This window comes from Anneissia japonica, unplaced genomic scaffold (genome assembly GCF_011630105.1).
Source record: "Anneissia japonica isolate Jap-2015-1 unplaced genomic scaffold, ASM1163010v1 scaffold496_len188431_cov159, whole genome shotgun sequence".
In the NCBI taxonomy this organism is placed as follows: domain Eukaryota; kingdom Metazoa; phylum Echinodermata; class Crinoidea; order Comatulida; family Comatulidae; genus Anneissia; species Anneissia japonica.
The window spans coordinates 109,762-136,749 of record NW_022710991.1 but is presented as its reverse complement, the minus strand read 5'-3'; the positions used below and the strand labels follow the sequence as shown (position 1 = coordinate 136,749).

General features: G+C 33.6%; 1 protein-coding gene and 1 long non-coding RNA gene across 3 annotated transcripts; one reads left to right on the top strand and one right to left on the bottom strand.

The window, feature by feature from the left end:
* LOC117107209 (poly(A) polymerase beta-like) lies at positions 1-26,943 on the bottom strand. The gene is made up of 22 exons (XM_033248816.1): positions 26,748-26,943; positions 24,812-24,961; positions 23,981-24,129; positions 22,159-22,268; positions 21,441-21,494; positions 21,225-21,336; positions 20,499-20,588; positions 20,084-20,222; positions 19,202-19,277; positions 17,551-17,671; positions 15,397-15,481; positions 15,212-15,265; positions 14,545-14,661; positions 13,540-13,716; positions 12,041-12,386; positions 7,089-7,157; positions 5,965-6,039; positions 5,601-5,678; positions 5,331-5,468; positions 4,417-4,533; positions 4,004-4,054; positions 1-2,342 (listed from the first exon to the last, which is right to left on the bottom strand). Exons 1-22 carry the CDS (start codon positions 26,753-26,755, stop codon positions 2,247-2,249), a joined length of 2,412 nt encoding a protein of 803 aa, XP_033104707.1. The 5' UTR covers positions 26,756-26,943; the 3' UTR covers positions 1-2,246.
* Positions 7,493-10,630, top strand: LOC117107211. 2 transcript variants are annotated; one of them, XR_004445204.1, is made up of 4 exons: positions 7,493-7,738; positions 8,248-8,430; positions 8,876-8,971; positions 9,200-10,630. It is a non-coding gene; the product is annotated as an uncharacterized LOC117107211 (long non-coding RNA). The 2 variants fall into 2 exon arrangements; XR_004445205.1 differs by having other exon boundaries at positions 7,502-7,738; positions 8,270-8,430; positions 9,200-10,605.
* Positions 26,944-26,988: the final 45 nt, after the last annotated feature.

Below are 26,988 nucleotides of genomic sequence, written 5' to 3'. Positions count from 1 at the left end.
TTTGATAAGAAACTTTATTCTCTTTCAAAGCATTCATAACGTAAATACATGGTAACACAGGCTTTCATGCTTCAGTGTAATGCTAACAACAAACTACTGAGGTATCGGTTTACTAACACTACTTTTTTACTACGTACATAATACAAATAATATCAATACTAACTTGTGATCTTTAAATAATTATCTAAATTTTGTAATCCCAAACACCCACAAGAGCCAGTAACTAAAAAATGTGGGACTGCGTCCAACGGGGATAATTGTATTCAATACAGGTAGGACAATGTAAAGTAGCTAAGGGATGTGGGATACACAAGGCACGCTATAAATGTAGTATTATTATTACAAAGCTATTACAGCTGTAACTCAAATGTGTCTATCCTTAATGTTTGAGTGCACCATCACTAAATTAAGAAAATGCTGTGTAAATGAATAATCATTTTAATGGTTAAGATCCACTGCATTATTATTACAAAGCACAATGCAAGTTCCAGCATCAGTCTTTGGACATACTGTACTGTTTTCTGTTTGTTTATATCCTTTGAACATGGTGGTGAATGCAAGGGCATAATCACTTACCTATATTCATAAACAAACATCACAGTTAAATTACAGTATTTGAATTTGGCAGGCCATACGATTTTCCAATGACATACCTTTTTCATAGAAATGTCATTAAATTCAAGAATAAGAACTACTTTTTGGGAAAGTGCAAATACTGTAGTATCTAAAGTGTAACTTTTTACAATGGGGAAGAATAACTGCTTTCAGATGTAAATGAAAGTAAAGTTACCAAAAGAGCTCCAAGTTCAAAAGTCGGAGTGCCAATCTCATTCTTCTTGGCATTTATGCCAGACCGCAGAGGGGTTCACCACTCTTCCATCATAAATGAGTCTCTTTACCTTCCCAGCATAAAGTGCCTTGCCTAAGAACACAAGCGAAATGCACAGCGTGGGTTTGAAAACCCTATGTCAACATTTTGAGTCTGAGTCACAATCACTGCGCCAGACGCTCCCACAAATGTACATGTAATGTTTCTGATCTCGCAAAGAATAAATGCATCTAGGTGAGATTTAAATTTATTGTACAGAAAACATTAAAATATTTAAATGTTTGTTTTTGATTGCAATCACACAAGACAAACTATTCAAAATCTAGACTAAAAATTTTCTCGCAGCAATTTCTTTTAGATTAATATACAATAATTGATATTAATATTGTTGGTTTGAACTATGGACTAGTACTAAGTGCCATACTATAGTTTCAGTTTTTTTTTTTTTTTTTTTTTACAAATTCCCATTAATACCATGTAACTGTACAGTTGAATCGTATACATATATTATATAAAAATCATTTTTAATTGAACTTAAAGCCAACATATATAATTTTCTATTTTTGAATTGAAAATGATGATAATATCAATGTTTGTTTCAGAAATATTTAAAATTCAGACAAAATTCCATGAGTTGATACAGAATTGCCTGGACACAGACTGAAGCACACATGGTGTTATTGTTTGTAGAACATGTTTGAGTTAAAATCATTTATTCATTTTACATATCTGGATGTTTTTACTTGTTTTAAAATCAATCAAGCATCTGCTTAGGACAAACAACATCAGATTTTATTATTCACTTCCTTCCAGTTTCAAAAAGAAAATGCATAAACACATAAACAACATGAAGCAAGAACCAAAACGAATTTAGTATCTTTATTTAGATATAGCAAAACTCCTATGCTAATATGATACATAACATGTGGAATTAAATTCGCATCCGAGAAAAACTCTGTCCAAATTTTCTTTAAACAAAAAATGTTTTATATATAGTCATGATGTTACTATATATGGTCAAGATATGATGTCATCATGACCATATTTAGGCATGTCACATGTTTTTTGTCAAATTAAAGTTGATAGTCTGGACAGAGCTTTACAAAGTAAACATCTTTGTCTTTAAAAAATATGACAGCACTTCGCATGGTGTATTAGCTTACATCAAAAGATATTCACCAATAATTTTGTCATCTGTCAATTTAATGGTTCCTCTTTAAATTAAATGACGATTTAACCTCCTTTTTAGCGCTACCATGTCAGTGCGCCCTCAACCCACCACAAAAACCAAAGTGATCTCCCACCTGGTACAATAAATATTACAAATTTATAACCCTTATTGTTAATCACTGATTAAAAACAGCTCACTTCCATGTTTCTACTTACAAGAAACATGACTTGAATTTTGTTAGCATTTTCATTTGGAGAGGTTGAGTCTTATAGAGTTTTTAACGACAGGAATTGATTGAGGTACCGGGGACATAATATCACTTAGTTCTCTGCTTTGTGCCCTCTGTAAAAACAATGAAACAAGACAGCAGATGTGGAAATAATCCAGTTATATATAAGTTATATTTCACTATATTTCTCAATATAGGCAAACATAATATATAAAACATAACATAAATAATAAATCAATTTGAAAATTACTGCAATGTTCAGTCAATAAAGAAACAAAAATTATACTGATAGAAATTTATTTCATAAATGTGGATTTATGTAGGCATTAACAAAATAACCTTAGAACAAGTTATTTCTAAACTTGTGTGTTGAATTGGGTGATATGCAATTCTGTGACTTCCTACTAAGAAAAGGGAATGAACTTTAAATGAATTTTCTGTAAACTTTGCAGCAATGTGTGAAAAAGTAAATTAGTTTATTTATTGTTCAATTCTTGGTCTTTTAACCTAGGATCATGGGCCGGATTTATCAAATTGGCTTAGGGAAACAAATCAGCTTAAATTTGTAATTTTAGTTAGATTAGATTTATCTCATTCCAGTCTGGACACCTGCGAGCATGATAAGCCAAAAAACTCTGCACTGAAAAGCTAAATGAACTGTCATAGACCTTCACTAGACATTGTGGAGAAAAATTAGGACTAAAATTTTGACAAATAGTGTCATATATTTTCTATTGTTTTATCAATGTTTCTTTCATGCACTAAAGATCAAAGAAATGTTTTCTCGCTAGTAAGATAATTATATAACTGCGATGACGTATTCCTAAGCTGGGCACAGACTGTGTTATCCGAACATGAGCATAAATCCTCTGTGAGAGCCCTTGACAAAGCGACGCTGTCTGCCGATTGTGACAATTTGAGTAGGTAGTCATTGCTATGCAGACTCAATGGAATCGCACTAGCCAACTAATGGCAGATGGACTGTGTGCCCAGTTTGACTTTTTTTTCAGTAATAATATACAAATCGGGAAGCGGCAACCATCTTTACATCATGTCAGGGGAAATAAATTTATATATTTCCCAAATCTCGAGCAGTGAATATTTGTTTTATCTACCCGATACATAGATTCTACAAGGCCTAAGAAAAAGTAATGAAAAGACTACCAAACAAGTAGGCCTGGGCCTACTTCCTAGGCCTAGGTGGAGAAAGGGCCAATCTCTTGCAGTTGAAGTTGCAGTCCCCTTTACCGTCTGGCATGTCATAAATTACCTTATATGTGGGGCCTCAAGATTACTTCGCGATAAGGAAAAAAAAGTACTATCATTCACTGTGTATTTTTTTTCTTAGGGAATTTATGAACTATCATTCAACCTACGTGATGGTTGAAGTTATTACCCACTTTTTAACCAATCAGATGCCTGGGCTCTATGTATGGGGTATATAAAAGTAAATATATGTTGGTTTCTCAGTGCGTGTGTGTAAATCATGACAGCTTTTGCTCATGTAGAAGTAAATTCCTTTATGCAAGTAAAAAAAAAAATGGTTAACCAAAAAAATTGTTTTTATTCATGATTACATTTGAAATTGTCCAAGACATGGCTTAAGATGGTTTGATAAATGAGCTTAAGTAGTTTGTTTTAGGCCCACTGTACCTTTGTTGAATTAAAGCAGTTTTCTAAGCTGAAATTGATAAATCCCAGCCCACGGAATTGAAAAACTAGCAACTACCAAGCTACAGTTGTACTCAACATGATAATATGCATACAATCTTACCTTCGAAATATCAACTTTTGGTCTATCAGGACTAGAAGGATGAGAGGTAGACTGGAAGGCAACAATAGTTATATATTATTGTACAGTATAATGAATATATTTTTCTTTTGGCTGGATTTGAAATAACAAATTAGCATTAATATAAACTAAATTATTATTAGAAGTGGCACAAAGATATTATTATTCAACTTTACTTTAAAATGTATATATAATAAATCATTGTAGGCCTTTAGATTAAAGATATACTGTCCATAATGAGCTTAATAACTATTTGGATTCAAGTATGTCATTAGCTTTAAAATCCATTCTTATATTGTCTGTCATAATATTGTCTGCCATTTATAGATTTTAAAAAGGTAGAAAATATTGATAAAATATATAAGAAAAAAGAGTATTTAACTTCCTCCCCTTACCACTTGTTCTGGGGACTTACAACCATTGTTGGCAGCATCTGATGGTTGGGCTGGTACTGTCACCCTCTCAGCTTCAGAGGTGGTTTGGACATCTGTGGCAAGATCCTCTAATCCATTCTGCAGATAAAGGCAAGACATAAAATTGCAACACTTTTAAACATACATAAACTGGTTGACATGCAATAATAATGTTTGCTATACCATATTACATCATTTTGAATAAATTCTGGTAGGTGTTAGGCTTGTTGGTAAGTGGTGTAGTTCTTGTCTTCATTTCTGTTTTGTTTTTTGTTCTCCTTATTGGCACTTTTAAATTTTAAATTTTTAACCTCATTCTTTTTAATAATTATAATTAATCTTGTTTTATATATTATAAGTGCAATGCAATTTTAAATGATTTGTTTGACATTTTTACATTAAATATTTTAAGATAAATTTTAATGCTTATCTGAATATTTTTATATCTCAAATATCTTTTAAATTAAATTTGCTCATTTATTGATTTTTACTCATTCTTCTATATTTCAATATTTATCTTTCGATTTTTTATCTTTCTGAAGAATTTTATATTGTATGTATTGTGTTTTCCTTGTAAAAGGCCTCCAATCGACAGTGATTGATTTTACTTTTGGAGTGTCCTGTCTCTGTTTTTTGTACTTTTATGATTGTTCTTTGCCGTTTCTGTTTATGTACATTCTAATTGTTTGAGACAAATAAATGAAATGAAATGAAAAAACTTTGTATCTCAGTATCTATATAGTTTGTTGTTTTCTATGGATTTTTCTCCTTGTTTTTCTTCCACATCATGAGACCTAAGTAACCTTGTTGACCTTCCGTATATACTACCATGATATTTACCGATTTGAATTGCCTCTGCTCAAAATTTGTAACTTTGATGTTGTCACACAACCTACCTGCAATTTTGATGCATCACTGGTACTTTCCTGTGAGTTTCCTGGTTTAAGTGTACTTGATACTGCAGTATCATCCTCTAGTTTGCTCACTTTAGCAGGTGATGTAGTCAGTGAATCAGATGGAGGCCGCTTTGGTAGCTGGAAAAAAAAAAATCAAATATCCAAGGTTTCAGCCTGTATTATAGGTGAGGGTACACAAACCCACAATTATACCCACTACTAGTCATAAAATGTAGACCTCATCAAAGAAAACAAAAAAAAAACAATAACCTCTATTTTGCTTTTTTTGGCAGGAGATGTACTCAGTGAATCAAGTGATGAATCAGATGTGGGTCGCTTTGATGCTTCCTACAAAAAGTAAATCAAATAATAAAGAGTTTAGCCTGTTTCTGAGCGTATACAGTATATTAACTGAAACCGAAACACAGGAGTACTTATTCATAAAATGTAGCCCTAAACAAAAACAAAACAAGACCTATTAAGGTTCAAGATTTCTGTTCTACTATAGTAACCGTAAATTCTCATTCTGAATTACAACCATACTGTAAATGTAAAATATTAATCAGGATTAACACGTATTTGAAGCTCAAAATTATTCTAGAAATACTTACCCAGTTTCAAACATTTACTTTACCTCTATTTTGCTTTTTTTGGCCGGTGATGTACTCAGGTAATCAGGTGAATCAGATGGGGGTCGTTTGGATACATTCTACAAAAGTGAAACAAATACTAAAGGTTTTAACCTGTATTAACAAAACCTCACTGGTAATAGTGTCATAAAATGCAAACCTCATCAAAATCAAAGTCACACCCATGCAATGTTCAAAGTTTTTTTGGTGAAACGGTCTTTCTCAATTACCATCGTACTGTAAATATAAAACATTATTCATGAGTTAACCCTACTTGTTCCAATCACTTACTTTACAAATATAATATAAATAGTATTCCAACTAATACTATTAGTATTTGTATTTGTCCATCTGCATTTAATACCGTTTATATATATTCTGATGCCAAAATTTTGTACATGTTTTACATACAATGCAAAACAAAGAAATCACATCAAAATCAGATATGGACTTTTGTATAATTCCCTTAAAGTAAAAACAGTATGCTTACTTTTCTTGGTGTAAACAGTTTCGCTAACTACCAGTTAGCATCGTCTGTACGATTACACCAAAAAAACTGATAAAATTTGACCAACATATATAATCAATAAACATTGAGATTGGAATTATGATTAAAACTAGCAATTACACAAGTTGTGTTGCTACATAATATAATAATAATAAGTTAGACTTATATAGTGCTTAAGCGCTTCGCATTATTACCCCCGCTCATTAGATTAAACGCCTATGGAACATGGAATATTCCATAATTTTGCATTTTGGCATTAAACCCTACCAGCTACCCATTTATACTCCTGGGTGGAGAGAAGCAATGCAGATACAGTGCCTTGCCCAAGGACACAATTGGAATGCACAGCGAGTAGATTAAAACCCCGACCTCAAGGTTGGGAAACCAAACCCTTCCCACTGTGCCAAACCACATCCACAGATGATTTATTTTTAAGGCCAAGTAAAAAAAAAAAATCGAAATGACAATTGACACAAATGTAAGTAATCGATCATATATTAACATTAATATGCAACCCACTTATTGTGACTTCTAAAGAACATGTCTAAGATCTTGCCAGACAGCCTCTCCGAATATGCTGCAATTATAAAAAAAAAAATGTTGCAGATAGCGGTTACTTACAGATTTGTTACTGGCCATTGGTTGGTCGTCTACATTAACATTTGATGTGGACACTTCTGTTCCATTTTTCTGGAAAAAAAAGTAAGAGCCTTTAATTATTGAAAGAGTTTCATTTAGTGGGTCTACATTTCATATTAAAAGTAAAATTCTATAAGCAGACGATCTTAAAGACCCAGTGTCTGCAAATTTTCAATGAGTTAATTTTTCATATTCTACCATTGTTGGGTAATTTACTATACACAAAATATATACTTGGTACTGCAATACAGTGTATTAGCCTATAAACAGGTAAAAAGGGACAAATCCCGCTATAAATCCCATCATGCATCACCGCGGATTGATAATTTCTGTTGAATTCTGGTTATGTGCCTCTATTTGTATGAGGAAATCCGGAAATCCCCCATGCTTTACATGCAACGTTTTAAATACATGGGATATAGGCCTATGCCTAGCCGTATCGGTTGCAAGATGTAGCAAAGCGAAAGCTAGCTTGAAGCGAGGTCGTCCTCGAATGACTCTTTACAGATTCTGTTAGGAAAAGAAGAAAAAGTCAACGACGAGATAACTGATGGTATCCGAAGGCATACCACTACCACCAGAAAGAAAGAAAAGGCGGCGAATCCATGCTGGCTGATAGTTATGGATTTCTGGTAGGTCTTCTCATTCTGGCCTAGCTTAGTCAGTAGGGCGGGATAGCCCCTAGGCCTATATAAAAAGGGACTTAGCTGGGATGATTGATAAGCGAACCAAGCGCATATCTATGTCATACATTATAAGCTTAGGCCTAACCTTCCGTAGGTTAAGCATTAACAAGACTAGGATAAGATTCGAAAAAGGACTAAAACACTTGTATGGAAATCGACCCTTTTTCATTTTCTAAAATATGTGCATACAGATCTCTAGGCCAAGGCAAACCCCCTAGTCTAATTTCTGCACGGTGGATAGGACTTAGCCTATATCAAAGCAGGCCTTATTTTAACGTAATTACATATGTTTTGCTTAATTGCTGTCATAATATAAAATGTGACCGTCAAGTAAAACTGTGTGTACATTTTTATTTCTGGTGTTTAGTTGCAATTGCATGTTTAGCTGTTGCTTATCAAACATGTATCTCTACTGAGATCCAGCCATTGCTTCTCACAGCATTATTGTTTTTCAGTATTTTGCCTTTTAATATATAGTAAGACAGCGTGGCTCTGATGAAAGCAAGATTAATCATAGACAACGAAGATGCAAATCCAGACAGGCCTTTACCAGCCGTTTACGAGCAGCAAAAAGCATGTGACCGGATATTACTCAGTTCTAATTTCTTCAAGAACATTCCCAGATACATAAATTTCAGGTATAAAAGAAATCTAAACATAATTCATAGATGACTTGTTCTGTATATATACAACAAATTAAAAGTTTAGTGTAGGCTTAGAAGAAAAATATTGATGCTGTATCTAGTAACACCTATTTAACTGTAATGCATACAACTTTTTCAGATATACTGGTATTTTTGAGTGCTACCATATTGTGATAATGTTTATGATGTAAATGACAAAGTTTTCAGCGAGTGTAATACTGTATCAGAATTATTTCATGTTATGTTCCACAACAATCTGTGGTAAAACAAAAAATTGTATGAAAATTTTATGAAATGTAACTATTGATCAACAGTGCATACAGTAGATCAGATAATCAGGGAACAGTGAAATCTCACTGTGCATATTTCACTGATATCTTTTCATTCATTTACAAACCATTATTTAGAATAAATTGGATTGATCATTTGTTTTTATTAGCTATACACCTTTCCAAGCACAAAATCGTCTTGCAGCCTTGGACTTGCAGATGTACTAAGGAAGAGCCCAGCAATGTAATGCAGAGGACAACCCAATGTAAGCATCATTGATTTATGGTCGAGTACTACCCCGTATAATTTTCCCTTGTTAATCAAATATCAACAGAAATTTATAGTTCTATGTTTTTTTTTTTCCAGATCAATACCTCCCACCTAATTGACAAAAGATATACAAAATATAATGGTGGATAAATTAAACATTAGTTTACCAAAGTTCTTTATTACATGCAATAAGTCATGAATATGAATTGTTTTTCTTCATCAGGTAGTACAAGCGCTTCAACAAAACCTTGGATAACTGGTCTGCAGAGAAGGTGTTAGTAGCCAAATGTTGATTAGAGAAATAAAGGTTATGATTATTATTGATAGCAATATCATCTACAGGAAAAATGAAATGAAAGCAAATGATCTCTGATGAATTCAACAAACCATTGCAAAGGTACACCCACCACCTATGGAGGATTTGGTAATTTTGAGTCCAGATTTTCAGAACAATGACTGTAAACAAGGCCTAAAATGACTTGTTTTTGTTTATACTGTATAGTCGGCATGTGCTACATATGTTTATGGGGAAATAAATTCCGATTTTGAAAAATAGTGTTACAATATCGGTCCCGGAGTTTTGCTTGTCTAAAGAAGAGGTAAATAATTTGCTAAACAAAAAGGTACTCTTGTAACAGTGGATTATAATGATGAATGTAAAAATGGTTCTGACTGGTAAAATAACAATGAGGCTGAATACTGTATGTAATCAGCTTCCAGCTGCTACATTAGCCTTGATTTGTATAGTGTAACATCAGGTTTGTCCAGATATCAGAAATACGGTAGATAATGCTGCTCCAGATTCAGAAGTGCAATGTTCAAGGATGAAATGTCAATGTAAAGTAGGCAAGGCCTATACAACACACACTAGGGCACCTCCGTCAACAAAGAATGTATAATACAAAAGGACATCAACAAAGTAATGTAAACAAAATATAACTGATTGGTTGATGATTTATTCAGTAGCAACAGACGAACTGGCAATCGTGTCCAGCTCTGAACAAAACCTGAACTAAACTGTTATAAAACTGTTGTAAAAACAGTCAAGACGTAATCACTGTAAAACTATTACTACTGGTTATTAACAATATTATATAATATGCACTTCACTTTAAGTTAGCTATGGCAAGTACAAATGCGCACAACTGATACATGACTAGAAGAAGTAGATTTCACGATATGTGCACGCACAATACTTGATTATTAAATAATATCAATGTTACACTATATAGCTTTATTATACATTAAGATGAAACCCTTAATATGTACCTGTTGGAGACGGAAATTCATCCCGAATCCTCTAAACGCAAAATGAGGGAATAATCCATCTATCCCCCTAATCAGATACTGGTGCCTCTAATAAGTAAATGGACAGTAGCTGTGATGGCGGTTTGATTATTCAGCTCTTCTGGTTCCAATTCTGCAAGCTGTCGAAAATCCTGCTTCATGGTTCTGGACAATGACAGCTGCATCTCATCAAAAAACGTACAGTAGACTGCCATTGTCTGAAATTAAAAAGTATCAATATTCTTGTAACTACTATGTACTGAACTGTATGTTTATCATATTAAAAGTTTATACAATATTATAAAATATGAACTGAAAATATATACTGAATCTTGTCTCTTATTCTGAATTATTACTCCATAAAGCATATATTACAGTACACACATTGTAAATATAGTTAATTAGTTTAAAGATGGGATATTGACAGTAAAAAGAATTTCCAACATCAATAATCTTTGCCTACATTGCATATGCATAATGTACAGTGCCATGTATTTACAGAATTTGTTTATACCCCATGCATACACACATGTGTTTACTAAATCCACAACACCTGAAGATGGGCCTACCTACATGATTGGTATACTATCTGTCTCTTATACACATCTAGATGTGTATAAGAGACAGACACACATGTGTTTACTAAATCCACAACACCTGAAGATGGGCCTACCTACATGATTGGTATACTATTTTCTTGTTTTTTTTTGTTTTTATGTTTGTCCATCCATCTGCCAAAATAGCAGTACATTTTAAACTTGGTAAAATCTATAAGCACGAGTGTTGGCAGGCCACAACCCACACAAAAATTCCTAAACAACCTTGGCCGAGCTCGCCCAGCAAAGGTACGTACTGTAGTAGTGTAAGCTGAGGCCTAGCCCTACTATGCCTTTGTCACACACACACACACAGGATATACTTGCATCAAAAAAAGACTCGTTATCATCGAGGCTAGTATACCACAAATACCACATAAATGTATTTACAATTATAGAAGAGCATAATCAATACTTACAACATTGAAATTATTGTCCAGAACTTGATATTATACTCTGAAGGTATGGAGCGATTACCCGGCCAGCCAGCTGCACTATGTTTGTTTACATGTCAGTAGCTTTTAAACGGATCTGATCTAAGCCTGGCCTATCGTCGAAGCACAGCGGATCCGATCTAAGCTAGGCCTATCGTCGAAGCACAGCAGATTCGATCTAAGCTAGGCCTATCGTCGAAGCACAGCATAGCTGAGACAGTCGCTTCGCAGGCGCATTATTTCTCCCTTTTTTTATCATTAATCGTAAAACATGTATTTATGACGAAAAAATGACTGGTTTATGAAAATTAAAGTAATGTGTATGCATATTTTCCAAAAAAATGTCATTTTTGGGGAAATTTGCAGACACTGGTTCTTTAACTCGTTCATAAATTGTTCCTTTATTATCAATCTCGTCTGTATCAAAATTTATTTGTTTGATATTTTATCAAAAGCAGACACTGTATCAGTCAGAGATGATGGGTTGACTTATATGACTCTTTGCTCGCTTTATTTCATCCTTTAAAAGGAAATTCTTTGCTCGGAATATATACACTTAAAAACAGTTGAAATGGTAAAAATTTGAAATAAAAAAGCTGTGAAAATCATTTAAAAGTAATTAATCACATAATTTCATTTTACACATCAAGACAATAAGATTTTATTCAGCAATATTCAACAGAAAGTCATGCTACCTTTATCATTATTATGCCTTTTTCGAATACACTAAAAATAAATTGTAGTTACCTCATTTTGGTCATGATTTGGAATTTCAAGGCTTGGATCCTTGCTTTCAACCTCAGCTTCAAGAGAAGAACTACTTGAAACAACACCTATTTCTGAATTTTCAAATTCAGGAGTAGAAACACTCGTAGAGGCATTTGAGTCGGCATTCACTTCAAGCTCTTTGCCATACAAAAACTCCTCCTCCGACATGTTAGCAGGTTTCTTAGCTGCTTCTGGAATTTTGGGAACAGCTTGGATTGTTCCAGTCTGTTCCAGTATAAATGATGGTTTAAGGTTTTCATTCCCATGGGAAATTTTCTTTTTGCTCTTCACCAGTTCTGGAGGTAAATACTGGCTTAATTGCTTTCTGCAATGCAATAAAATTGTATCGACAATTATATTACAATAGAATTACAATTATTACACTAAAAGTTATAAAGCAAAATATTTGTATTTTAAAAAATGTACATTTTTATATTATTTGAGGCATGTCATGGCGATATGGTTAAGTTGTCACATAGGCCAGTATTGAGTAAATGATCTATAAAATATGGGAGCTCAAAAAATTTCCTAAAAATTCCAATTTTTTTTTTCACTAGAAATCAACCGTTCAATGTCTTATTAATCATGACCCAAAGTATTAGTTCTGCAAGTGGTTAACAAATCATTTATTTAAAGTTAAGTTGATAGTTAATTCTATTAAACAATGTATGCACAAATCATGTTTATCTTGACTCTAAGAGTGCTAAACTTTTCTTTTCCAATAATTTAGGCTTGAAATGTCCAATTTCAATGAATGACCCATCATTTTAAAGATCACATACTTAGGCAGGGGTCCCAAGTTGGAAGAAGTAATTTCCGGGAGAGATCTAGTTAACAGTGGCACTGATTCAAGAAATCAAAATAGGGGTGGGGAAGGGAGGGTCAGCCCCACCTTTGCCACTCTCTGACATAAATTTTAGCATATAAATTTTCTTTCTCCCCATTTTTTTATAACTTGGAAAAAATTAGGACCTCCCTTTGAATCCTCTACTGATCTGCAGTGGTTATGACTTTAACAAATTTAATTTTATATATGACTGCATACAGCGATACCCATCAGCGCTGACTTCCATGAAACGATTGATAATAAACTATTTAAAACATGCAAATATTAGTGAATTTGTGGGAGATGGGTTATTTCTGGGAGATTTTTGCTTGTTTGCAGGAGTGTGGAAGGTTGTCCGGGAGACTCCCGCGAGTTCCGAGAGACTTGGGACCCCTGCTTATGTATCTGAAAATACCAATAATTTGAATTTCGATTTTTGCTACAACTTAGCCATTTTGCCGTAACATGCCCCATTTTACATGAGTTATTGTGATAGGAAACTTATCATCAGTTGTTTATCTTAAGAGCAAACTTTTTTCTTAAGTATGTTTAGGCATCTGAGTTTCAAATGAAAGTACCAAAAGACTTGTATGTTGATATACTCTGCAAAGAGTTACTGTGTGATTAAAATTGAATGAAATACGATATTCACCTCCTAACATGCTTTGCTTCAATTTTCATTCCCTCTTCAAACAGTTTAATGTTGAGAGCTTGTCGATGCACTGTATCTACAAAATTCTGGATGTCAAACGTTAGATTGACATTAGTGCTTGGGTCAATCTGAGCAAATTCTAGCCCAATAAACCACATGGACACAAACTGGTCAGTTCTAAGAAAAAAAAGACAAAAAATAATAGTTAGGAAATGATTACACATTATACATCAGTTTCAAAATAGCCTTAAAACATAAACTACATTGTTTGAACTTATTTACACTGGTTTAATCAAAACACATGTCTGGATTGAATGTGAAATGACTGGAGTTCTGGATATACTCTACATGAGAGTGACACAATGGACATTTCAGGAGTGTTAACTTAACTACTGACAATCAGAACATGGCCAGGAATATGCATGTCTCACAAACACACGTTTCCCAAAAACACTTGCGTGCAGTGCTTGCGTATGTTTTTACAGTCGTTTTGTAGGACCTAAGCAGCAATATCAAAGAGGTTGTGCTTAGCAGAACGGTGTATGGTTAATTGGGTATGTTTACTAATATTTAAATAGATGGATGGATGGATGCAAAAAATGCAAGGTCACAACTGTTTATACAAAATTACTTTAAACAATGTTAGATGTAGCTTGATAAATTAACAAAATGGTCCATGTGGAGAACATACTGATCAGGGCTCCAAGTTTAATTTAAGAATATCTTATGTGGTGAAATCTAGAAAGACTGCAAATTTTAATTAAAACACTAACAGATGTATACAGTCTTTCAATTAAAATTGGCCTTGCAAGTGATTTGGGTGGGTATTGAACCCACGACCTCAAGATAATTAGCCTGGTGTCTTAACCGCTAGACCACTGAGCTTGCGCTTAGTGTTGAATCCATATTTGATCCACTTAAATAAACTATTCAATTTTTGACTTTTGAGGGTTTTTCAACTCATATATACTCAAAATATACAAAATAAATAAGAAAAAACCTTACTTCTCTTCCGTGTTTTGTGGGGCGTATGACTTCGGATTAACATGGGCTAGTTTGATAACAGGATTCCTCTCAAGATTACCAATCAGTATCCTAATTTTTGATTCAACAAGTCCAACCCTAAAATAAAAAAAGCAATTATATTTCTTGTTGTAGTGATTTCAATCGTATCATATCCCTTGGTTATAATTGACTACTCTATAACAAGTGTTAGCAAATATAGAGGTTGTAATGAGTTCAATGTTTAAAATGTGAATTTTAACTGCAAATGGGGAGGTTGTGTTATATACCACTCTCTCCTTCCTCCTACCCAGCAAATTTCGTATTTCTGGTAGAATTCCCACTAAAATTGGGCTGAGCGTTTGGCTGATTGGTATGGTTCTTGCCTCTTGCACGTCAGGGCCAAGGTTCGAGACCTGGTTCTGCAGCCGAGTATTGAATTCGGGTCTTTTATAAACGTTCAGCTCCTCGAATAACCCTTTCAGGAGAGTTAAGCAATTTAAGGACCTGTGTATCCTTTGTATGTTTAGTTTAAATGAAGTGGCGCTGCACTGCGCTTGCTGTGGGTCCGCAAGGGACCCAGCCCATATTCCCAGTGTTTATTACATTGAGAACAAAAAAAAAGATTATTAGAGGGGAGTATAAACAAATAAATGGCTGATTTTCTTACCATTTTAAATGATCTTTTTCTGAGCCTGCACTTGCACTCAATACAATGTAATGTCTGCAAAACAAAACAAATACCAGTATTAATACTGAGAAGAGTTACACAGATGTGTTAAATCAAGCATCTACACCATTTTTCACTTAATTTTATTAACAAAAATGAAAAATGAAATAAATAAAAATACTTACTTGTACTGATGGAAAAAGTTAGTAGGCTCAAACAATTTATCCCAGGGCAACTTTCCTTTAACGATTTCCTCTGTTACCTCCAAACCTGGAATAATGGAATTGCAATAATTATCACAAACATATTTATCTAAAAATATAACTTTCCACAAAGAAAAAGTATTAACTGTAATCAATCATGTAGCTATTTTTTTTATAGTTATTTTTTAAGTTATAACTTGTACACAGTCTTCCACTATTTATTCAGGTACAAAATGACCATTATATGGAACAAATGTTAAAAATATCTATAAACAAAATAATAACCTTATAACATTATTAATATTACACATTGAGTTGATAAAATCATTTCAATTTACAGCTTTTAAATTGACAGAATGACATCAATAAGAAAATAATAAGAGCACAGAACACAAAATCTTATCAATAACATTATAATACCACAATTCTTAAAATATTTTTTGCACTTTCTGAGGGCACTTATTCAAACGGGGCGCTTATTTAAACGGGGCACTTATGAAAACAGAATGGAAATTGAGGGGGAGCTTATGGAAATAGATGAAAATCGAGGAGTTCTTATGGAAAATTTTTAAATTCAAAAGACACTTTTTGAATGAAAAAAGATTATATAAGGACATCACGCATGGTGGTTAGAAAATATAATCGTGAATATTTACATAACAGCAAAATAGCAGATGCTAGTGGTTAGCTTGTTGGCCATCGGACAATTGAGATTAGCAGGATGGCAGGATCATTGTATTTTTTCTTGAAAACTAGATGGGAATTTGCAAGAGAAATATCCTCATTTTGATATTGACTGAAGAAGAATGTGTTTCCACTCTACAGCTCAAATCATACCAACAACCACAGTCCCAGTATTGATTGGATTATTGACTTGCTAAAAAGAAAATCTTATGAGGGGCGCTTATTCAAATTAGAAGGGGGCGCTTATTCAAACGGGGCGCTTAAGGAAATTTTCACGTTTGGAGGGGCGGTAATTCGAGAGGGGCGCTTATTCAAACGTGGCGCTTATTCGCGCGAGTACGGTATTAGTATATGTACTGTGTGCACAAATGCCATACTGATTACAGATTCAAAAACAGTAGCTATAAAAACAATTCCATGTCAACTTTCATCTATCCAGACTATGAAAATTTTGGTTACAAATAAATGTGATATGCCCATATATGGATGTAATATAACATCATCATGCCCATATATGGATGAAATATGACATCATCATGCCCATATATGGATGTAATATGCCATCATCATGCCCATATATGGATGTAATATGACATCATCATGCCCATATATGGATGTAATATGACATCATCATGCCCATATATGTGCACTTCACACAGTTGTCACATACAATTTCATAGTGTGGACAGAGCTTAAAAGAGGAAATATTATACAAATAATGAATATTTATTCGTGCAATGGAAAGAATATTTTCATGAGTTGAAAGATTGACTGTTTCATTCAAAGAGTCGAAGCCGAGTTGGATGGAACAGTCTATCTTTCAAATCATGAAAATATTCTTTCCATTGCACGAATACAAAACATTCATTATCTGTTTTATAACACACCTAAATAGATCCTTGCCATTTGATCATCTTCCAAGCAAGTGTCCCACTATAAAAGCTTGAATCGGTTCGGCCTAGTCTGGCCTAGCCTGGGCCTATCCTCTGCGCAAAATTTTGGCCCTAGACTAGGCCTATAGCCTAGGCTAGAAATCCATCTGGGCATTTCGGAAAATAAGGGCCAAATTCCGCATAGATTTTGTGCAAACTTGAGCAAGTTTTTAAGGTATCATCTACGCTATTAAAATACTTTACAGTAAATTATAACAACTCCCTGTATAAACAATATTTCTGATATATTGCACACCGCTAAGACAAGTACAGCAAGAAGTAGGCTTATAGTTATAGGTTATGTGACATTATTTCATGATTTAACCTTCCAGAAAAGTCAGAAAAAATACAAAAGATTGTATGAAATGAAACAAAACATGGTATGAAATCAACCAATCAAATGACTGGGATTTATTTAGGTGTGTTATAAAAATTCATATTAGATGCATCTTTAAGTGTATCAATAAAACAATTCTTTCTATCTCTAAAACATGACATGGCACACACAGTTCAGACTTACTCTTCTTAAGTTCTTGTTCCATGACTGTCTTGGTGGATTGGGTCACATTGTACGTGGAGTTCTGTTGGGGGTATGCTGGGGTTATGATCGGCATCAAATGAAAACGATCTGTCACATTGATCTGTTGACAAAAAAAAAACCCCAAAAAAACACTCAAATTCCTTTATTCGCTTTATTGCATCAAATAATTGTTTACATAAATCATACACAGATAAAGTACAAACAAGTGATGCAAAAGAATGAGCACTCACAGTCCAAGAAAATGTAAATTTACAAACTTGTAATGTTCAATTACTAAAGAAAACAAAACAACTGTAAAGAGTAGACAAGAATTTTTTTCCTTTCAGTAGGTACACTCGATACTTACAGGATAGAATGATGCTTTATACATGTAACACTCTTTATGAGCTTAGTGAGTGGTGTTTTAGCGGCCACTGGGTGGGTGGGGGGAGGGTTATTGTCACTAATCAGCAAGAAAACTACCAGCTGAACAAATGAGCTCCTCGGAATCTACGGCCAAGCTGGACTCACGCTAACCGATCACCAAATCGCCATGGGCAAAAACTACTTTGGATTGGCATTTTTGGGAGAGAAAAATACTGTAGGACCCCTAGGGTAGTGTTGCCTCGACCCCTTGGTTCGGACTCCACTGTCAAACATGTTGGACACCATGTCCTGTCAGCAAGTTTTGGCTAATGATATTTAACAATTTTTGTCAAATTTTGACTAAAGAAAGCTTTAATTGGTTAAAAAAAAATTGTTGACTTTAGCCAATTGGCTAAACAAAAAAATATGTTAGAGTGAGCCCAGCCAACTATGTTTAGTTTCAGGAACAGTACTTGTTTAGTTTAGTACTTTTGTTTTTACATTGAATTTGACACTCGGCACTATGAATCTGTTGGAAATAGCACGGTATAGTTGGAAATAGCACGGTATAAATGATTACAGATAGATAGAGCTGATTTTAATGTCCTTCAAATCAGGACCTTAAGGAAGTAAAGCATCTTTTATTTTTGATTATTATCTCATGAAGAGTAAATTTCATACCATACTCATTGCATGTACAGCATATCTTCCTATTTACTTATCCATCAAATCACCTACCTTGTATCCTCCTAATAATACATTTTATATCCCATTAAATTGAGTATGGTAAATGTTATAATACCTAGTATTCGGCACAGGCAAATGTCCTTTTTGGTGATTATCCACAGCTCTTGTATCAAGTAAATAAGAGGCAGGGGTTTAGCCAGAAAAACGAAATAGGCTGTCCAAAATATGGAGTAGAATAGACCCAACTAGGCTAGGCCGAGCTGAGTAGGCCAAGCCGTCCAAGCCGTCATGGTAAAGTGGCCGTCCAAATGACGGCCATACGGCTCGCTGACTAAGCCCTTGATAAAAGGTGAACAATACCTGCCCAATTGCCTTTTTTTCAATAAGCCAATCCAAGGTCTGAACATCCATGGTCAATCAATGTCAATCGACATAAACCTATTTTGCGTGTATGTTTCTTTATGTCGATTGACTTGATACAGACACGTGCAGTTCAAAGTAAGAATTGGCTTATTTTAATTTCTATTTATTTAAACATTAACTTAACATTAGGGCTGTGAAAACGAAAGGGTTTTAAGTACATATTTTCTGCACTTACCCTAGGATCCCACACTTGGAAGTTGAGTTCATTTTCCTGGAGGGGTTGTTTCAAAAACACTGGTTGAGGCCATTTCCTAAACAAAACAATACAAAATTGTGAATAATTTTTTTTAAATTTTTTTTTTTTTATAAAGGGAAATTATTTTATCTTTTAACAAAATATTAATTAAACATATATAGTAGCATTTTTTGGATTTCTTAATTTCTCAAATGTTCTCTCTTTCAATTTTGTGCTGGCCTAAATGCTGGTGGAATTTTGCAGTGGTGGATACCACCATCCAGTGCCAACCACCATACCTATAACACTGGACATAGATAAAATCTATCAAAAATTTTCTTCCCATGCTTCAAGTATGCAATATGCAATGGTTTGGGGCTTTAAAGGGCAACATGTGCTAGCCAGCAATACATTTCAATACTACACATACTGAGCCAAGTTAACCAAGTTGGCAATGGTTGTTTAATATTAATGTTCTGATGTTGCGTTATTACCCCTAATAATTGGATTCATGGAGTGGCAACAGGCACAAAGGCCAACCTTCCCAGCTCCTTAGCAAGTACGCTTTGTCCTCATGTGTTGAGAGAGACAAACAGAAGTAAAGTGTCTTGCCCAAGGACATAAGCAAAATTAACAGAACGGTTTGAACCCTGACCTCAAGACCAAAATGCAAAATAGCACCAAATGCTGCAATAGCGTAAGGGAATAAAAAAAATAGTTAAACTACATTAACATTTTTTAAATGACTAAAAAATTACAAAATAGCTATTATGTCATTTCAGGAAAACTTCATATTTTCAGTTAATCATCATTGTATGGTATTGTAGGAAAATGTTGAATCAATGAATAACAAACATTAAAAACAATGTATAGTTTGTTTACCATTTTGTGAAGACAAGGAAGAATTTATGTACAATAGTTGCTGCAGCTGCATTAGGGTACAGCTGGCAGGTCCTGGCTACCAACATGGCCCATGATACACCTCCTAAAAACCCAAGAGCATTTGAATACACACCATGACCTGTCAAAAAACACAAACAATTTACACAAGTTAAAATAATAACAAAAATATCATTTCATTTAATACTATAAATGTTTTTAAACGCTATGATTTATTATATATTATTATATGGTATATTTTGTTTCAACAATTTAGAAAAAAAATATAATAGCACTGCAGTTAAAAACTGAATTACATGTAAACAACAATAAAAAAAATTAAAAATAATAATAACAATTGAAAATATTAGTGATCTATTAAATAACCCAAATTTTAATAAATTACTACTCTACTTACGTTTCGCCCAGAGTTTGATGGCTCTTAGAGCTATTTTGAAACTTTCCTTGTTAGGTACCAAATTCAAAATTTCATCAGTCACACGAGAACCTAGAAAAAACAAAAAAGAAAAATGGTTTGCATTTAAGTTGCTCATGCAATGAAAATATTTTTTAAGAGATTTTTTTTTAGAGATTTACATTTCTACCTGTAATTTAGGCATTGACCACGTTCGTTCCTGCATTGATAACTTAAAATTAGGCTTCAGAATGCAAAAAATATGTTGTAGAAATTGAATATTTTAAGCCTAAGACATTGGGTTAATAAGATACACATTTTTGAATAATAAGAAACTAGGCGAAAAAGTGGTATTAATACTCAATTTCTCTACTTTTCAATATTAAAGGTCTGTATTTTATTAGGTATTCTCGATCATTTCTTCAAACACCCTTTTAATGTCTTGAAAAGTTTACTTCTACAAAATGTCAAAAATTACACATTTACTTTTAGGGATTCACATCAGAACAAGTTTAATGTTCATGAATTGGTATACTATTAATTCAGTCTTCTTTGAAACGACTGTTGCTGAACTAGGCCAAATTATAGAAACCAGCATTATCCATACATATCCATATTTCCAGAGTTAATACTCTGAGGCAAAATCTAAATTCAAAGCATGGCAGAGGGTAATATAATCTTTTTTTTTTTTTTTTTTGGGCGGGGGTAGGGAAAAGGGTTGAAGCCTACCGTTGAGACTTCGAACACATCTTTGATCAAGATTCTTGAGAAGAGTATCATCAGTTAAGTCCAGATCATCTGGGATTACTGGAAGAGCAAGCCTGGCGAACAAGATATCCATCTAAAGACAAAATGGTGGAAAGGTAAACAAACACATAAATTATGTGATATTATAATAATTATTATTTTAGCAAAATAAAAAAAAATCACAGTTTCATACTGTACCTCTATTCCATCAAATATTAATTTGATTACTGGCACAAATGCTTCTTCAACAGCCTAAAAGAAAATAATATTTTAGACTCAATAGAAATATTTATAAAAACACAACATAAACTAAAGCAGTAAATAAATAATTACATTTCAGTGAGGTCTTCTGATTGTATAGTTTAAATGATAATACCTAATAAAAAAACTAAAGAATTAATGCATAAAACTCCCAGAAATATTGAAGTTATAATTGTTTAAAAAGCATTACAGTAACATCTCCCAATTACGTACCCCTCGTCCGAACAGTTTGTAATTGAGAAAATTCGTAATTTAGAGAGTTTGAATTTTCATAGTATCTCAGTGTGGTAAGGGTAGGCCTATCACTGTGAAGTATTCATTTGAAGTGACTTCCAAATGAAAACATGATCAAATAATGGCCAAAACAAGTGTTGTTATTCTATTCATAAATATTGTGAATCCATGCAAATAACATTGCAGTTAATAGGGTAAAACGATTGCTGTTTTGCTACTCATTAATGTAAAACTCCATTCGATGTTTTGGGTGCTTCACACTAAATCCAAGTTGTACTGTCAACATCAAATAAGATTTTACATACCATAAAAATAATTTTTCCTAAGACTTTTTTGTTGACTTTAAATGCATGCTCAGTCTTGGGCTACTACTGTAGTATAATGAACTATATTCCATTATTAAACAAAAATGTGGACAAACCCTTATATCTTTAGCTTCTGGTCGGTTTTTGATGATTTCAAGGAAAGAATTGAAGAAATCTTCTCTATCTATATGACGTGGTGAAACACACAGGGCATCAATATCACCTCCTGAAAAAAACATATCATATAATTATACTATATTCACAACAGTTTAAACCACAACAACCTGTAAAAAAAAAGTCTCTACAGCTTGACACATGTTTTTGTGGCTACTTTTAACTCACCTACACTTTCTGTGTTGGCAATTCACTTGAGTAACAGTACAATTAAGAGATTGTTGAATTTTTAATTCCTCAATTCCTTTTACTGTATCATAGGCATGGGCACACCATTTTTTTTTTTTTTTTTTTTTTTTGTCTGTTTCTATCTTTAGCTTAACATTCCCATCATTCCTCCAACTGGATTTACTCTTACATTTCACAATTGAGATGATAGCTAAGTGCCACAACAACCACCAATGGTGGCACCAGACAATATATGCAGTAAGTATGTATGTATGCAGTAAAGGGGTTTAAATGGCCTGTTCAAGCAAGTGAAGCCAAAGAAAGTGAAGCCAAAGAAAACGCAGGTTGCAATTTATTATGTGTAACTAAACATTTTAAGTGTATAATTTTCTTTACAAAAAAAATCTTCATAAGAGGAAAATACAAAATATCAATGATACAGTAGATATACTGGGTCACACCAAAATGTGATCATGAAGACATACTGTACATACAATCCAGAGTCAGAGCAATTTTCAGTTTTACGCTGACTTAGCTTTATAGACGAACCAATCGATCTTTAGACAAAATCATAATGAATACAGAAGTAATTGTAACAAAAATATTATGCGAAATTTGTTCGTAAAATACACAAATAACATACTAAAAAGTGCGAAAAAAATCCAATCAGGGGAACATTGTTAATTTTAAAGATATTTAATGAATTTAATTTTTAAATCAAACGGTTTATTGCACAACTGCTGTGTTGAAGCGTATGAAAGCATGTCGTTGCCAAATTTTAATAATGAGGTAGTGCGCCCGTGCACGATCCAAAAGCGGGGAAAATATTGGTTTGTCGCATCAAAGAGATCTGTTGCTGAGTGATCTCCTCTCAATAATACCTCAATGCTCAGACCACGGTACTGATGATTACTCCTTAATTCAAACAGACTAACTATCTTTTAACCACAGCATCGAGATAGCTACATTATTTCTACTAAACAGCATTAATAAACTGTTAACACTAAACTATCTGTACATATACGGGGTAGTTATTCCTTAAATTTATTTGTACGGTAATTATTTGAACTACTGTACCAGGCTGTTCCTTAAATCTGGCCATATAATAAATTATTTGCTTGGCAGAATGTGAAAGTCTTGGAATAATTACATTTGATCGAATGTGGCTAAATTTGTGAAAAGTCAGTTAATTGCCTGAGAGTTACTAACAACAAGCAAAAGCTTATTCTCCAGTACTGTACTAGTGTACAAGTACATATTTTAGTCTTACAAGCAAGATTGCACAATACCTGTATATAGTGGTTTAAAAGCAGATTGAACATTGCACATACGGTACTTAACATTTGTTGTTTTAAATCAATTATCTGCTAATCCAAATAAAATTTGCCTGAATTTTGGTCAAAATTGTAAAAAATTTGGCTGTAAGGTGGCTGTGTTTAGAGTGAAGCCTGTCGACTATCTGGCAACCTGTAGAACTACAGAAATACAGTAATAAATACTCTAGAAGACAATGCTGTATTATGATTCTGAAGCTGGTATTATTAGATGCTTATAAGACAACATCCATAAAATATCAAAACAAAAATAACAATTTACCTTTAGTATGCACTCCAAGCCTGTAAGATCCAAATGTGTAGATCTTGCCTCCAACATGCTCTGCTACACTAGGGGGCATATTCTTCTTCAGACTTATGTCTTTAATCCATTGCTTAACCATCGTGTCCAACGTCAGAAGTACCTCCACCCTAGTAAATATAAGGATACAAAGCAATAATTAAAACCGGAGCTCTCACAGAGCAAAGTACGTAGAGATAAGTAGTTCAATTTAATATTTTAATATTTTATTGGTATTATGTTACTTATTTATTAAATTCCTTTATTCATAAAATTTGTATATACTCTCTCATGCTCAGGCACTTATTAACAATGAAAAAAACAACCTAAAAAACATAATGTATAGATAAAAAAAAATAAACGTTTTCTGGTAAATTACAGCATGGATGATAGTTAAAGATGATAATAAACATTTCAGAAAATGTATGTCTCCATCTGGCAAAGCCCTCTAGATCATAACTCACAGCTTGCCTTTAAGAGGTAAGGATGCATGTTACAAGCAAAAAAAAAAAATAATAATAATAAGAGCCAAAAAAAAAAAAAAAAAGCCAAATATTTTTAGGAAGCTGGCTAATGGCATGCCCAGCACTACCTAAACTTGTACAAATGTGTACCCAGTTTACAGTTAATTAGCTTGTGGACACACACACACAAAGCTGCTAACACCCATTTTCACAGGATCAGAGGAGAATTGTTTCTACTTCACAAAATATAGGATCCAATAATATTATAAAGATACAAACATCAAGGTACTGTATTGTAAGTGTACAACTGTACACTTACAATATGCACGGTAAATAATAGGCTACTTACCTGTGTGCCAACTCTGTGTCATCTTCGAAGACTCCATGAGGTTTCATGGATTCCACCAAATCTGAGGTGAGCTTTAAGTCTTCTGGTTTTGGTCCTGCCAAGCTTATTGGAGATGTTATTCCATAAACCTTAGTAGCTGAGGTTTCTTGGCTATAAAAACAAAAAGTTCAGAACTTCAAAAAGTGAGTAGAAACATTGTTGAACCAGTGAATATTTAATGATAGACACGCCCTCTGTGGACGGACACACCAGGTTACATATAATTAGTACAGTACAGTACTTCTTAGATTGTGAAGAAAGATACACACCGAGGGACACAACAGCAAAGGCTTAAGAAATCTAAAAAAAAAGGTACTGTAGAAGGTGGTATAGGATACATGGTATGCGCTAACTTATTTCCAAGCCTACATTTTAGCACGAGGGATGTATACCAGCGAAGGCCATTATAGACTGGCCTCTACAGTACCATCGATCTAGATAGAAGCCTATAATGCAGTAATATACCATGGTGGGTGTAAAATTGTTTTGGTAACAATGTACAAATGAAAACATATTAATTGTATGTTTTTAGTCAACTCAATTCATCAAAGGAATATAAAAATAATAAGCGTGTGCTTCGGCCTACCTACTAGTTAACAACTAAAAGTACTGTAGGCTTAATAAAACCACTGGAAATACAAAAACGATAAACTTATCTTATTTTTTGTTAATATTAGGTTTTAATAATATTAACACATCATAAAATACAAAGAAATTCAATTTTCATCCAATTTTTAACAAAGTAAAAAGTCTTTAATAGACGAAATTCTGTTTACTGTACTTGCATGATAAAATTTGATAATTAGGCCTAGGCCATTTTCTAGTCAAAACATTTTCAAGTAAAAATGGCAATGACCAAAACGGCAACAAGGCAATAAGTAAAACCGCAATGAACCAAAATGGCAACACTTTCATATTCGCACAAGGCAGGATACACAACTACAACAATAAAAGATGATGCATGGATGGCCTGAAAGTTTTCTTTAAGAAGTAAAACTTACTTCCATTCCTACATAAAACCAATTATATACATAAAAAAGAACAACAATTAAATACGGTAAAAAATTAAATATATAAAAAAAACATTAAAATGACGAAAAAATGAGGCTAAAACCACTTATAATAACAACATAAGCCTACTTCTGTCCAGTACTTCAATAATAAAAGGATTAAGGGAAAACAATATAAAAGCAGTAAACATTCCAATAAATAACACTTTAAAATACAAACAAAATAAGGCATCTAAACAATTCACCATGGATTAAAAAAAAAAATTAAAAAATGGGAAAAAGAGCCGAATATTCAATTTGCCTATAGACAATCAAGCCAATTTCAAGACGATTCGGAAAATTATAAATTAGGGTCCTGTGCCCGGCGGCGCTTCATTGATATTTGTTCCTTTGCTGTTTTGGTCTAGCCTATTGTCAGTTTAATCTGCATTGGCATTTTAACCAAAATGGCATTTTGGTTAACGCCATTTTGATTATTGCCGTTTTAATCCGCTACCCCTATTAGCCTACCCCCTAGACTAGGCCTAATATTAAATTTGTAGTTAGGCTAGGCCTAGGCTAAATTAGTAAAGTAAAAAATATTATTAAATAAAATGCTTTTTTTTAAGTACCAAAAAGTAAAAATGTACAAATAATAGGCGAATGACAGTGCAGTACATAGACCAACAGTACTGTCAACCTTCTATTCTAGTAGGATGTGACTGGCTTGTCAACTATCGAGTACGCCAGCACTTAGTAGGCCCAGCCTAGTTACCGCAGTTAGGCTGTCCATGCTGCATGGTCACGGTGCAAGCATAGCCTAGCGAGGCCTAGCTAGGCGTAGGAAGTACTGTAGTGTAGGCTGGTACTGGTAGAAGAAACGAGTTCGTTCAATTCTCGGTACTTACCTAGACATCTTTATCCTTCTTACTTAGAAAACAGTCAAAATCTCTACATTTTTCTGTAATAAAAGCTATTGTAGAATCTACGTTTACGAGGAATTTATCCTCGCATCATTATAACAAACTAAATTTCATTTAGTACGTCCTTTGTCCAATTTTTGGGTTGGCTACTTTCGTTGTCGGGGTCGTTTCGATTGCAAAGGTTGTGAAGTGTGTGTGATTTGTGGTTGGTCGTTTTTTGATAACC